The sequence below is a fragment of the Bubalus kerabau genome, chromosome 15 (assembly GCF_029407905.1).
Source record: "Bubalus kerabau isolate K-KA32 ecotype Philippines breed swamp buffalo chromosome 15, PCC_UOA_SB_1v2, whole genome shotgun sequence".
Taxonomy (NCBI): Eukaryota; Metazoa; Chordata; class Mammalia; order Artiodactyla; family Bovidae; genus Bubalus; species Bubalus kerabau.
Window position 1 is genome coordinate 28,968,827 of NC_073638.1, and position 13,769 is coordinate 28,982,595.

General features: G+C 44.5%; 1 protein-coding gene across 7 annotated transcripts in view; it reads left to right on the forward strand.

Annotated features, from left to right (window-relative positions):
- LOC129628765 (T-cell surface glycoprotein CD3 epsilon chain) overlaps nucleotides 1–11,241 on the forward strand; it is a 75,112-nt gene extending 63,871 nt beyond the window's left edge. The window contains exons 2-9 of one of the 7 annotated variants that reach the window (XM_055548243.1): nucleotides 493–672; nucleotides 785–893; nucleotides 2,989–3,006; nucleotides 7,751–7,768; nucleotides 8,194–8,415; nucleotides 9,266–9,433; nucleotides 9,777–9,823; nucleotides 10,571–11,241. In XM_055548243.1, the coding sequence (XP_055404218.1) occupies nucleotides 845–893; nucleotides 2,989–3,006; nucleotides 7,751–7,768; nucleotides 8,194–8,415; nucleotides 9,266–9,433; nucleotides 9,777–9,823; nucleotides 10,571–10,627 (579 nt within the window). In that variant the 5' untranslated portion in view covers nucleotides 493–672; nucleotides 785–844 and the 3' untranslated portion in view covers nucleotides 10,628–11,241. The other 6 variants (XM_055548245.1, XM_055548241.1, XM_055548242.1 and 3 more) reach the window with 6 other exon arrangements.
- The last annotated feature ends 2,528 nt before the right edge of the window (nucleotides 11,242–13,769 follow it).

Below are 13,769 nucleotides of genomic sequence, written 5' to 3' on the forward strand. Positions count from 1 at the left end.
GATTGGGGGCAGGAGGAGAAGGGGTGACAGAGGATGAGATGGCTGGATGGCATCACTGACTTGATGGACGTGAGTCTCAGTGAACTCCGGGAGTTGGTGCTGGACAGGGAGGCCTGGCATGCTGCAATTCATGGGGTTGCAAAGAGTCAGACACGACTGAGCGACTGATCTGATCTGATCTGATAACCGTTTATACTCACATCAGCAGATTCTAAGACTGTCACTCTTTACCCTTTCCAATGCTGAATATTACAATTAAAAAATATTTTTGTAAATATTATAGGCAAAAAAAGAATGGCATCTCATGGTTTTAAATCAACATATATTTTCAAACCAGCACCTTGGCCCAAGCCACGTATGCCATAAAGAAAGCAACTCTTTGGTGCTCCTCTCTCTTCCTGTCACAGCTTGTGTGGTGAGGAGGGGTATCTGAGAAGGGAGCCCCCAATGTGCCAAGGCCTGGGCAGCTAAGTTGCAGGTATTTTTTCACAGCACCTCAGGTCTACCTCATCCAATGGGAGGACACGGGGCCCAACTCTCCCCAGCCAACCCAGGTGGCTGCCTCCGTCTCAAACGTAGAACCCTTCAGGCCCAGAGGCCCCTTCACACTTCCTGTGTGGGGTTCAGAAACCCGCCTCCCCTCCCAGCTGTAGGTGCCTGCTTCGGAAAATGGTGAGTCTCTCTCTTACAAAGCCCCCTTTTTCATCCCAGCATTGGGAGCAATGGCCCCAGGGTCCTCAAGTCCAGCAGGGGTTTTGAAAAAGTCCTCTGGTTTCTTTTTCAGAAGTTGTGAGCCAACTGGCCTCCGCCATCTTAGGTAGAGTGAGCGTCCAGTGAGGGAAGGATGCAGTCGGGGAATCTCTGGCGAGCTCTGGGACTCTGCCTCTTATTAGGTGAGTAGGATGGAATGAAAAGATGGGTGTTTCTCCAGACCATGGAAGGCTCACTGCCTAACCTGGTACTGCCCAGGGTATCAAGGAGCCTCATTTTCTAGAAAATGTAAGGAAGTGTTTGTGTGGTGTTAGCACAGGGAATGAGGGATAGGCTAGCGTGTTCCCAGAAGACCTTTCAGAGAACAGCTAAAGGAAAGCAGTTGAGGTGATCATATCTACCGAAAGCAAGGAGATCTTTGTGCCTCCGAGAAAAACCTCGTTCTGTCAGAACAGCCCAGCCCTTGTGAACTAACACAAAGGGGATTAGAGGAGTTAACCTTCACTGTTTATTGCAAGGAGAGTAGATGGTTGATCCCAAACTCTGCACCAACTATACAGCAAGCTTAGTATCTGAGACAATGAAGCACTTCCTAATTTCCAGTCCTTTTCAGTTGACCAAGTGCTTTCGATTACTTTAGTCCTGTTGGAAGGAAGGTGGAATATAAATTGATAAGTAACTAAGAGGCTTTCCATAGCTCATATCGGACAAAGATTTTTTTTTTTTTAAGGTTGCTGTAGTAAACAGCACTCAGTAAGAGTGCCAGATACCGTGCTACAAAAAGGTCTTTACCTGTGTTAACTAATTTAATCTTTACCTCCACCTTGGAAGGTAAACGTTATATGTATCCCGTTTCAGTGGTCCCCAGCCTTTTTGGCACCAGGGACCAGTCTCGTAGAAGACGATTTTGCCACGGACTGGGGTGGGGGTTTCATTTCAGGATGTTTCAAGCACATCCCATTTATTGTGCACTTTGCTTCTAATCTAATGCTGCCACTGATCTGACGAAGGTACCCATCTGTGGCCCAGAGGTTGGGGACCTCCGCCCTATTTTACAGATGGTGAAAAACTAGTACTCACAGAAGTTCAATAGCTTGTTTAAAACCACAGTTAGTAAGTGCTGAAGCTGATCTGGGAACTCAGAACTGCCTACAGCCTGCGCTCTTAATGATGGCACGATGTGAGGCCAAATAGCTCATGAGGGTTTTATTTTAGAAATCTAGAAAACACTATCACAGCTGCGGCTTGCATCTCAGAGCTACAGCCATGGCGTCTCCACTTCCTGCTTCATCTTGGGTTTCTCTAGCTTGAGAGTGCACACGAGTCACCGGGGAATCTTGTTAAATTTCAACTTCTGCTTCAGTGGGTCCGGAGTGGGACTGCCCTTCTGCCTTTATAATGAGCTCTCTGGCTCATTTGTCTCCTACCAGGGAACATGTTTGGAGTGTCAAGGTGCAGAGTGTGATTTCTCAAGGCACTGGGTTACAGCCCCATAGTATATACTGTGCTCTGCAGAGGGAGAGAGAGGGAATACCAAAGATCCAACCACCCCTAGAGGTTTGGCCTCATGAGAATGTGCCCAGGCTGCTCTGGTTATGGTGAGTGGGAGGGGTGTCTCATCCAATATAGAGGCTGTTGATGAAACAGGTACACATGAAACTTGAAGGCGATGTCAGGGAAACTGGTCATTACAGAGAATCCGGATTACTGCTGAGTGCAGGGACTCTGGAGGACCCAGTGGAAATATGATCGGACTCTTCAATGCACAGGCTCTAGCTAATGAGTAATTGGTTTCAAGTATTCTCATCTCTGTCTCAAGAAGAAAACAAATGGAAAAACCGAACCATCAGACCAGCAGGAGTCAGAGACGGAACAAGAATCTCAATCTTTGCACTTAACCCAGAGCTTGTTTTTCTTCCACAGTCAAGAGATTTCTGTTTAAAATGGAGGCTGAGCTGCAAAACTCTCCCACTATTTCTCCATCTCCCCAGAAGCACCCCTCAATATTTTCTAACGTCTGTTTGTCAAATGCTGTGTGTTCATGTTTAACGCTAGATGCTTCCTTCTTCTGTCTCATCCCAAATGGACCAGAAACCCCGGGTCAGTACCCAGAAGTCCATATCACTCACTGGGTATAGGGTTAACTGTGATCCAGAAATGGGTGGGAAGGACCGCAGATGCTCAGAAATGGTCAGACTAGACTATAGAACTTTCTCTGCTTGGAATTTCAGTCACTCACAACATTTACTAACTCTTTTCTTCTTATTTATTTTCTAGTTGGTGCTTGGGCACAAGGTGAGTTATGCTTTTTCTTTCCTTGTTATCAAATCAGCCCATCTGTTTTATATTTATGAATGTTTTCACTAGACCTCCTACAGAGACCAATAAAAGGGGTTTCTCTCATCTTCTCCTTTGCCTTTCGCCGTAAGTCTAGGGATAGTTCTAGCCAAGAAGAGGAATGCAATAGAGATCATAGGAAATAATGAGTGTTAACTATTCAGAAGAAAAGAATTGAGCCAACTAAAACAATGCCAAGTTTTCATTTCCTATTTGATGTGAGTTTTTTTGTGGAGGATTTGTGGCTTGAATGCATGCCTAGAGATGCACTAAATAGGCCTCTGGGGCAGCATTTGAGTCCACATTCAGTATTACATGTCCAGGGACTTCCCAGTGGTCCAATGGTTAAGACTCTGCACTTCCAATGTGTGGGGGCATAGGTTCCATTCCTGGTCAGGGCAATAAGATTCCACATGCTGTGGGGTATGACCAAAAAGTTAAAAAAAAAAAAAGAAGAAGAAGAATGACATGTCCAAATACTCTGAAAGTGTGTGTGTGTGTGCATGTGTGTTCATGTGTGCACGTGCATATGAGTGTGCCTGGCCTGGACTTACCTCCTCAGTCATAGCAGAGAGGCAGGACTATCCCAGTATTGGAAGGCTTTCTCTTCAGTCAGCTCCTCCAAATTGAGTGAACCAATTTTGTGTTAAAAGGCAGGCACTGGGCCAGTCTTCATTACGTAGCCTTAATCTGCCTAAATTGTAGTGTCCTTAGAATCCTTTTTAAAAAATATATCATGGAGAATGTGTTAATGTTACCTTGCTAACAGATGGGATATGTTGAGAACCCTGATAAACTCGAGAAAAACTAATCTCTTCTGCATGCTATTGGTCATTTGGGGTTGGTTTTTGTTTATCGTTTAATTTATGCCCAATACAGATCTTCCTTTTTTGCTAGCTTTATTGGAATACAGTTGACATATAACATGGTATAAGTTTAAGGGGTACAATGTAATAATTTTATGCCTGCCTGCTAAGTCACTTCAGTCATGTCCAACTCTTTGCAATGCTATGGACTGTAGCCTGCCAGGCTCCTCTATCCATGGGATTCTCCAGGCAAGAATACTGGAGTGGGTTGCCATTTCCTCCTCAAGGGGATCTTCCTGACCCAAGAACGGAACCCATATCTCTATGTCTTCTGTATTGGCAGGCGGGTTCTTTACCACTAGTGCCAATTATATTTTTAATTTTATAAATATATTTTTATATTTATGTATTGAATAAACATTATATTCAAAATGATTACTTAGGACCCTTTTTTATAACTAATTAGCCACCAGTTTTTTTAATGTAGAATATGAATGAGTTTTTCCATATGCAGCCATGGGAAATTTAAATATCCATTGTTTTCTGAAGATTGAGGGAAGAGTCCTAATCCAGGGTGGAAGGGTCTGATCTTATTAGCTGATAGAAGTGTTTCGAATAGTTTCTTTTTCAGATACAGAAGAAACTGGTAAGAGGATTTTCCCTCTGTACGACTTCTTTCAAATGTGGATCAAAATGATCATGACATATCACAGTAATAAATACTAAGAGCCAGAACCATTAGAGAGAAAATATAATTATCTTTCAATAGAATCTGTATGAGATGTGCCTATGTTTGTTGCTAACTGTCAGGTCCGATTACAGCTGAGTGATGTGTATTCCTGAGTATCCATTCAGGAAAGAATATATATGTGGGTGTGGGTTGGAATTTTTGTGTATATCATGAATTCATTGAAGGCCAAAACAACACCTTATTTACTTGGCCAAATACACATGGGCTTCCCAGGTGGCTCAAACGGTAAAGAAACCACCTGCAATGCAGGAGACCTGGTTTTGATCCCTGGGTCAGGAAGATTCCCCTGGAGAAGGGCATGGTAACCCACTCCAGTATTCTTGCCTGGAGAATCCCATGGACAGAGGAGCCCAGTGGGCTACAGTCCATGGGATCACAGAGTCAGACACGACTGAGCCACTAACACTTAACTTTTACTTCTAATACACATGGTAGGTGCTCAATATGTGTGTGTGTGTGTGTGTGTGAGAGCAGGTGCTCAATACCTGTTTTTTAAATGAATAAATGATCATGCATATGACTGCATCACTAGTTCCTTCCCCCTCAAGAAGCTGAAGGTCTTTGGAATTCCCTGGAAGTCCAGCCATTAGAACTTCTTACTTTCACTGTTGAGGCCCTGGCTTCAATCCCTGGTCAAGGAACTAAGATCCCACAAGCCACATGGTTCGGCAAAAAAAAAAAAGCTGATGGTCTTATTTGAAAGACAAATAATTGATAATGTAGTCTGTTTCCTGCTATGAGTAAAGAGTAAAATAAAATATAAAGAGAAGAGCGGCCAACTCTACAAAGGATATAGTTGGGGAAAGCTCCCCAGGGGAGGTGATTCTTGAGTTGAGTTTTAAAGAGTAACCTTATAAGGAACAATATCTCAGGCAGTGAAGAAGGTTGTGGAGTGTGAGGCTAAGAGTCTAACTCTGAAACTAGACCATCATATCCTGGCTCAACTTCTTACTTGCTGAGTGTCTGAATAATTTTCTTAACTTCTCTGTGCCATAGCATTATTACATGTGAAATATAAATAATAATGATACCTAGCTTGTAGAGTTGTTATGAGGATTGATTGATTTACTTAGAATATCATCTGATGGGCGGAAAGCAGTTGGTAGAGTTTAGCTATCATTATACGGGAAATATGCAGACTAAATAATAAGCATTATAGTTCACTAGGCATACATGTTCTAGGTATTGCCCTTAATATTCTACCTGAATTTTGTCACATAACTCTCTGAATATCCCCACCCTACAGATAAGAAAACCAAGACTTAGAAAATAAATATATTGTCCAATCAGAGATATAAATATAAATGCATATTTATCTGATGCTGAAATTCATTTTTTAAAAAATATTTATTTGGCTACACCAGGTCTTAGTTGTGGTTTGTGGGATCTAGTTCCCTGATCAGGGGTCTAACCCAGCCCCCTGCACAGGGAGCACAGAGTCTTAGCCACTGGACCACCAGGAAAGTCCCTGAAACTCATTCTTTTAATCATTATGAACATGTACAAAATTTTTGTGAGCATATGTCCTGTTTCTAAGTATAGACATCTAAGGGAATTTCCTGGTGGTCCAGTGGTTAAGACTCTGTGCTTCCACTGCAGGGACCATGGGTTCGATCCCTGGTTGAGAAACTGAAATCCCACATGCCATGGAGCACAGCCAAATAATAATAATAAAACAAGTGCTTCTAAGCATAGACATCTACGCCCTCGTATGAGATTGTATTGGTCTGCGCTTCACTACTGAATTTATGCCAAAAAGAGTTGTGAGCAATTTCTTTCACATTGCTTTTCCAAACAAACATACCATGCAGAGTGAAACTTCTATTTACTTCTAAATTATTTTATGATTTCTAGTTTGATATTTCTAAGAAATATCAATGCTGAAAAATTATTTCCAAGTCAAAATATTACAGATGATCTACTGTCATTATACTCAACTCCCCATTATTACTAGATAGGTAAACCTGCAGAACGACTTTACATTCCATATGATCTCAGCTGGAGTGCTGCCTAAGCAACTGAGTCAGTACTCTGCTCTGTTCTCCATTAGCAGGACCCCCAGAAGGAAAGAAAGAAAGTAAAAAACACTTTTCTTGAGCATCTGCAATGCACCATCCATTTTCAGTTTCATAATACATTTAGTTCTCACAAATACCTTGTGAGGTGGATGTTTTATCTGTTTCCCAGATGAAGAAACTGAAGCTCAGAGAAGTTAAATGATTTTCCCTTGGTCACACAGCCTAAAGCAGATCTGGGATTCAAACATAGGGTTTCTGATTCAGTCCAGCGTTCTGTCCCCATAGCACACTGCAGCAAAACACCCCCAACAGAGACAGCGGTATCTCTGAGCGTCACGCTCTGCTCTTCCAACTGTTATATATTCAGGCTCAAGAATAGCCCAGTGCTGTCTAGGGTCCCAGCCACAGGTCTTCCAGGAAACCAGGGTGCTCTCCATCCCTATTTCCTAGGGCAAAATTACCTACTCTGGGGAATTTGGCTGGATCCCCAAATTTTATTAGTGGATTTCAGTTGTCCACACCAATAGTTCCAACATATATAACTAAGAGTTGATTGCACTGAGATATAATTTAAAATACTGTCACTTTTTATTAGAAGAATTATTCTTTAAAATGTATATAGAACTTCACATAGTTTAAGGGTAATAACATGAAAGTGGCATGGAATAAGAAGAAAGATACTTGATCTCTACTATGAGGGTTTCTGTTAGTTATAAGAAAGAACTTCTGAATAATGAAAAACAGATGAGTATAAGAATCAGTGATTCAAAGAAATTAAGGTCTTTATCTCTGAGAAGGATATGATATCCTTTTCATATCTATCTGGAATATGGCCCTTGCTAATGCAAGAGAATAAGTTTGAAGACGTCTAGAATTTTTCAGCTTTAGGATTCTAAGACTTTTTGAGCTTTACATGCTGATACATTCTCTGTTTGATACACCTGAGTTGTGTCTATGAGCATATCTCTTAGGCCAGGTACATAACTCATCTTCAAGACATGGGGCTCCCAAAAAATTCTCTGGGAATTCTTAGAGACAGTGTCTAGCTCCACTCAAAATTTTTTACCTACAATTTAAACTTCAACCAAGGTTATTTTCTTACCATTCTTTCCTTTTTTCATTTTCAGATAATGATGAACAGAAACGTAAGTTTTTCAGTCTTTTACACCTGGCCTATCAATGATGCAGATCTGTGGTTGGGAAGAAGCACCTGATTGAGGGAGATTAACCCCAAGAACTGAGGTCCTCCCAACATTTCTAACTCCCCATTTTAGAAACATTACAAATAAGGACTTCTATAGATTTTCTTTATTTTCACCCTCTCCTTCCAAGTCCCCATGTCCATGCCTAAACTCTGAAGTCATCTTCAGGAGGTTCTCTAGGGCCCCTTCTCCTGCATCTCTCCTCTTTCATACCCTTTAGCCAACAGAGTCGCCTTTTGACAAGAAAATCTGAGATCTAGGATGTCAGATGACTTTCTGCATTTGGTTGCTTCTTTGGCTACTAACTTGCCTTAAATCTTACTGGTTTCTCTTTTTAAATTTCCCTTCTCTTCTCTCCCATTCCCCAGCATATGAAGTCTCCATCTCTGGAAACACTGTTGAGCTGACGTGCCCTAGAGAGTCTGAAGGTGAAATACAATGGAAAAAAAATGATGAACAAATGAAGGGCTATACTGGGAAACAGCTGTTACTGAATAACTTTTCAGAAATGGACAACAGTGGTTATTATCAGTGCTACACGACCGAAGGGAACAAGGAGGCCGCACACACACTGTACCTGAAAGCAAGAGGTAATACAGTCTTCAGAGCAAGCTCTACTAGACTCTTCAGGGAGGATATCTTAAAAGCGCATTCTCAGGATTTCCCCTTACCCAACTTACAGTTCCCTGGCAGCTTTGTGCTTCTCCTACACTCAATCCAAGACTATCTGGGGCCACACATCATCAGTGTTTTCTGAAATATAGATTAAACATCAATATAGGGCTGATAGGGTAACCTTAGCACTAGATCCAAAACAACTTCCCAAGAGACAGGACTGGGTATCCTGTCTGCATTATATCCTGTCCAGAAAATATGGAACCCCAATATTAGTTTATCTGATGCTTTATCCAGACATGAATTCTTCAGGATTTGCAAAAAGGACTCAAAGCTACTCTATGAAAATGTCATAAACTAAGGCGTAATCATAAACAATAATGACAGGTAACAATCAATGAATGCTTATTAAGTTTCAAGCAATAGTGCTTGAAATAAACACTTGCCCGGGCATTTCATATAATCCTCTTACCAAGTATATGGGTTCAGTGCTATCTTACTTTCATTTTATATATGAGGAAACAGAAGCTTTGCGGGTTCAACACACATTTCTGAATTCTCACAACTAGTGAGTCACGTAGCTGGGATTTGAACCCAGGACTGTCTGACTGACTCCAGAATCTCTACCCATGAACACCACACTTCGTTTGTTGTTATAAAGGTGCTGAAGCAGCCTGGGGGCAGAGGGAGGGGTGTCTGGCCATGGCAGGTACGTGAGTACTAAAGGTCGAGAACGAGCTTCATTTGTTCCTTCCTCATCTCCGGTGTCCTGTGTCTTCCTTTCTGGGGGATTTCTCTTCTTCTCCCCCGACCCCTGCCTCACAGTGTGTGAGAACTGCATGGAGGTGAATCTGATGGAGGTGGCCACAATCATCGTGGTTGACATCTGTGTCACTCTGGGCTTGCTGCTGCTGGTGTATTACTGGAGCAAGAGCCGAAAGGCCAAGGCCTCGCCTATGACGAGAGGAGCGGGTGCTGGCGGCAGGCCCCGGGGTAAGATCATGGAGGAGATGCCCACCAAGGGGGGGATGTCTAGCCTGGACCAGGTCAAGACAGCTTCTCTAGAACAGTCATGGTATGGCCAAGATCTTGACACAGAATATCCCATCTCAGATTACTCAGAAACCATGGAAGGACCTTGAGCTGAGGTCACAAAATGGTAAGAACTGTGTAGGGTCATTAGAGATGGGATGAAAAAAAGGCAAAGAAAAATAGCAGCTGGAACAGAAAAAACTGAGAAGTAGAGGGGAGTTCGCCATCCTGGATTTGGGTCTCATTTTCACAAGATTGGTGTGTCCTCTTGGAAATGAATCATTTTCCCTTCCCTCCTTTGCAGGACAAAACAGGGAGAGGCCACCCCCTGTACCCAATCCAGACTATGAGGTAATGAGGGACACAGTGGGGGAGGGGTCTTTCTAGGGGAGAAAGGGACAGGTGGGACTGTCCACCTGGCCTGTCAGACACTTCAAAGCCCCTCCTTCAGGGCTCCAGGACAACCCACCATGTGCCCACCTCTGCATCTATCATGGTAGAACGCGGTCATCTCAAAGGCTGCAGGGTTCCCACAACCACAAGCAGTGGGGGTGGCGGTGTCACTCCTCTTTCTCTGGTTTATTCATTAATTAGCTCAGGAGCAGCCATGGGGAATATCATACACCCAAACTCAAACACCATAAACTCATAACTGCCATCCCACCAGCATGTACCTACCAGCTGATTTGGCAAGTAAAGAGTTACTGCCTGGCATGGCAGAGAATCACCAGGACTGTTCTAATTGATCAGTGTGTATGCACCACCAATGGTTAAATATTTTGCATGTCACGCCTGGAAAAACTCAACAAATACTTACTGAGCACCAGTCAAGCATGTGCCATTTACTTTTGCATGAGTGACTTCACTTAATTCTGACAAAAGCCCTAAGAAGTGGTCCTTTAGTTTCTCATTTTTGAGATGGGAAAACTAAGGTTCACAGGAGGTGACCAGATCAATTCTCTTACCAGTTGAGCCCACCTCCTGCCTCCTAGCCTAGGATCTTCCCATTGCTCTGAAGCTAATTCTGCAGAAGCCCTTCTTTCTCAGGAATGACTTCCTCCCACCCTGCTGACCACCCGCTCTCTATTCCACCTCTAGCCCATCCGGAAAGGCCAGCGGGACCTGTATGCTGGCCTGAATCAGAGAGGCGTCTGACAACTCCTGACACCATCTCCCAATGACCCAGGTCTGCCTTCTCTCCAGGCCTGCCACTCCCTGTTTGTTCCCTGGGCAAATCTTGGACCCCACAGGAGAACTGTTCCTCTGCCTTGTGGGGAGCTTCCACCCTCTGCCTTGTCCCCACGGCCTCCTTCCTGCCTTCTCTGCTGGCGCCCAGTGCAAAGATATTGCTGCCTTATTATCCTTTGAAACATCACAGCTACTCACCCCTTCACACCTGGCTGGCCTTCTTGTCAGGATATTTATTTCCGTTCTTCACCCCGCCCTGCCCCAATTCGTTCCTTTCCCAGGGGATATTACTATTCCCCTTGGTTCCCTCTTTCTCTTGCAGAGAAATTGCCCCATCCCTAACTATTCCACCTACCTTTCTCTGTTTCTAGCTCTCTCTTTGGAAACCCTTGGTGGGAATGGACTGGGTAAATGCTGGCAGAGGTCCTGCCCTGTTCACAGACCCCAACCCAGAGCTCGTTCTGTGCCCCCTCCCTCCCTGTCTTCACTGCAGACTCCTAGACGGTCATTTGAAGCTCCATGAATGTGCTAAATTCCTTGTCAGCTGAGAAAGAAAAGAAATAAAGTGTATTTGGCTGAAAGAGTTGCTGTCCCTCTCTTCTGGGAAGCCCTCAGAGGCTGTCTTGTTTCCTGAACAACACAGGTCCTCCCTACCTTTGACTGTATTCCCAGCTATGACCTCAAATGCAAGTACTACCTGTTTCCACAACTGCAACAGGCCTTACCTGAAGCTCTCTTTGAAAAGGGCACCGGGGAATAAATCAAAGAGGGGCAGGGGGTGGGGGGTGGATATAGAGAAAGGGAAGGAGGGAGAGAGGAAAGAAATGAAGATGGAAAAGAAAAAGAAGGGAGGGAGGGAAGGGAAGGAGGGAAGAGAGAAAGAAAGAAAGACAGGGAGAAAAAGAATCATTTGACTAACCCCTTTTGGAGAAAAACAGCAAGGATAACAAAGAGTGCCTGATGAATGCTCAGTTCAGAAAACGGATGAGACAGAAATAAAGGTCTTAAAAGGCAGATGAAAGCAGCGGAAAGAAAAGAGGAGGTGAAGGGGTGTGTGTCAGCTGGGGTTGGGATGTGGGGGAGGGGAATACAGATTTCCACGCTGCCTCGAGAAGGAAGCCCCTCCGAGGAGAGGAGGAGCCGCCGGGGGGGGGGGGGGGGGGGCTGGGGGGGGGCTGGGGGAGGGGAGGGAGGAGGTGGAGATGCGGCAGAGCAGGGATCTCTGCCTCCGCTGCGAGAAGTAGCGCAAGGCAGCCAGAAGCCGGCTGTGGTCTAGCCGCCCGGATGTGGGCTGCGCTCTGAGTGAGGGTGATGGGCGCAGAGCAGCAGGGCCCATGTGGGAGGGCTTCCTTTTCGGCCTCCCAGGGCATATGCTCAGCTTGCAGAAAGCCTTCACAGGAGCACTGAGGCTCTCTCAGCCCAGTTCAAATCAGCCGGCTCTCTGCACTCAGAAAACCCTGCTGACCACAGGACTATTTAAGAGTGTGACCATGACTCAGAAAAGTCCTCTGTGGTTTGCAGCCCCCCATATACTGTACACATTCAGCCTCGGTCTTGTGGCTGCTGTTTATGTTTACTGGCCTGCGTTGAAGTTACATCTGTCCCTGTAAGCAGCACTTAGGCTCAAAAGGAATCTCCATGACGTTGACCATGACTAGCTGCTGATCAGCAGGCTGGTCCAAGGGTGGTAGTTCTGTCCCAGGTGTATATGATGGTGCCCAGGCAAGGGAGGTGTGGCTCAGCATAATGAATGCAATAATAGCGAACATTTAGGAAGCATTTACTCTGTTCTAGGAGAAGGCAATGGCACACCACTCCAGTACTCTTGCCTGGAAAATCCCATGGATGGAGGAGGCTGGTAGGCTGCAGTCCATGAGGTTGCAAAGAGTTGAACAGGACTGAGCGACTTCACTTTCACTTTTCACTTTCATGTATTGGAGAAGGTAATGGCAACCCACTCCAGTGTTCTTGCCTGGAGAATCCCAGGGACAGGGGAGCCTGGTAGGCTGCCGTCTAGGCGGTCGCACAGAGTCAGACACGACTGAACTGACTTAGCAGCAGCAGCAGTAGAAATTGTGCTTGAGGGCTTCTCTGGTGTCTCAGTGGAAAAGAATCCACCTGCCAATGTGGGAGACCTAGGTTGGATCCCTGGGTCAGGAAGATCCCCTGGAGAAGGAAATGGCAACCCACTCAGGTATTCTTGCCTGGAAAATCCCATGGACAGAAGAGCTTGACAGGCTACAGTCCATGGAGTCACAAAAGAGTTGGGCACGACTTAGTGACGAAACAACAACAACAGAAATCGTGCTTAGCACTTTATAAGAGTTACCTTGTTTCATCCTGTGACAACTGAGAAGATAGATGTTGTCTTTATTTTACAGATGAGGATACGGGGCTCAAAGAGGTGAAGTTACTCACCCAAAGTGCATAGTTAGTCAGGGACAGAGCTGGAATTAGCAACCCAGGCTGTCCAACCTCTATGCTCCCAACAGGTACCCAGTGCTGACTGTGATCATTAGAAACACTCTCCATTTTCCTGACTTAAAAATTCTGTATTGAATTGCTTAGGTATTCCTCCTATGAGCGCTTTTCTAATCATTCATGTGACAGACCAGCACTCTGCTAAGTACTAAAAGGAAACTAATGGAGTCTGTTTTTAGGGAGTTTACAATTATGTAAGAGAGGCCAACTATGCAAAAAACAACAGAACAAATGTGAGTATGCATAGGAGTACTATAGATGGTATTATCAGTGTTCCTAAGAGGTACTGGGAGAATTGAGGTGGTCGGCGAAACTCCACAGAGAAGGGGAGACTTGAGCTGGGTCTTGAAGGGAAGGATAGATAGAATCTGAAGACAAAAGAGAAGGCATTCCACCCACTGAGGATGAAATAGAGAACCGAAATGGCCCTTTAGCTAATAAATAAATTGAATTTAGATTAAAACACTTAGGGATAAATCTGACCCAAAAAATGTGTTCACAGGGGCTTCCCTTGTGGCTCAGTGGTAAAGAATCAGCCTGCCAATGCAGGAGACAGGGCTTCGATCCCTGATCCAAGAAGATTCCATGTGCCTCGGAGCAACAAAACCCGTCCACCACAACTCTTGAG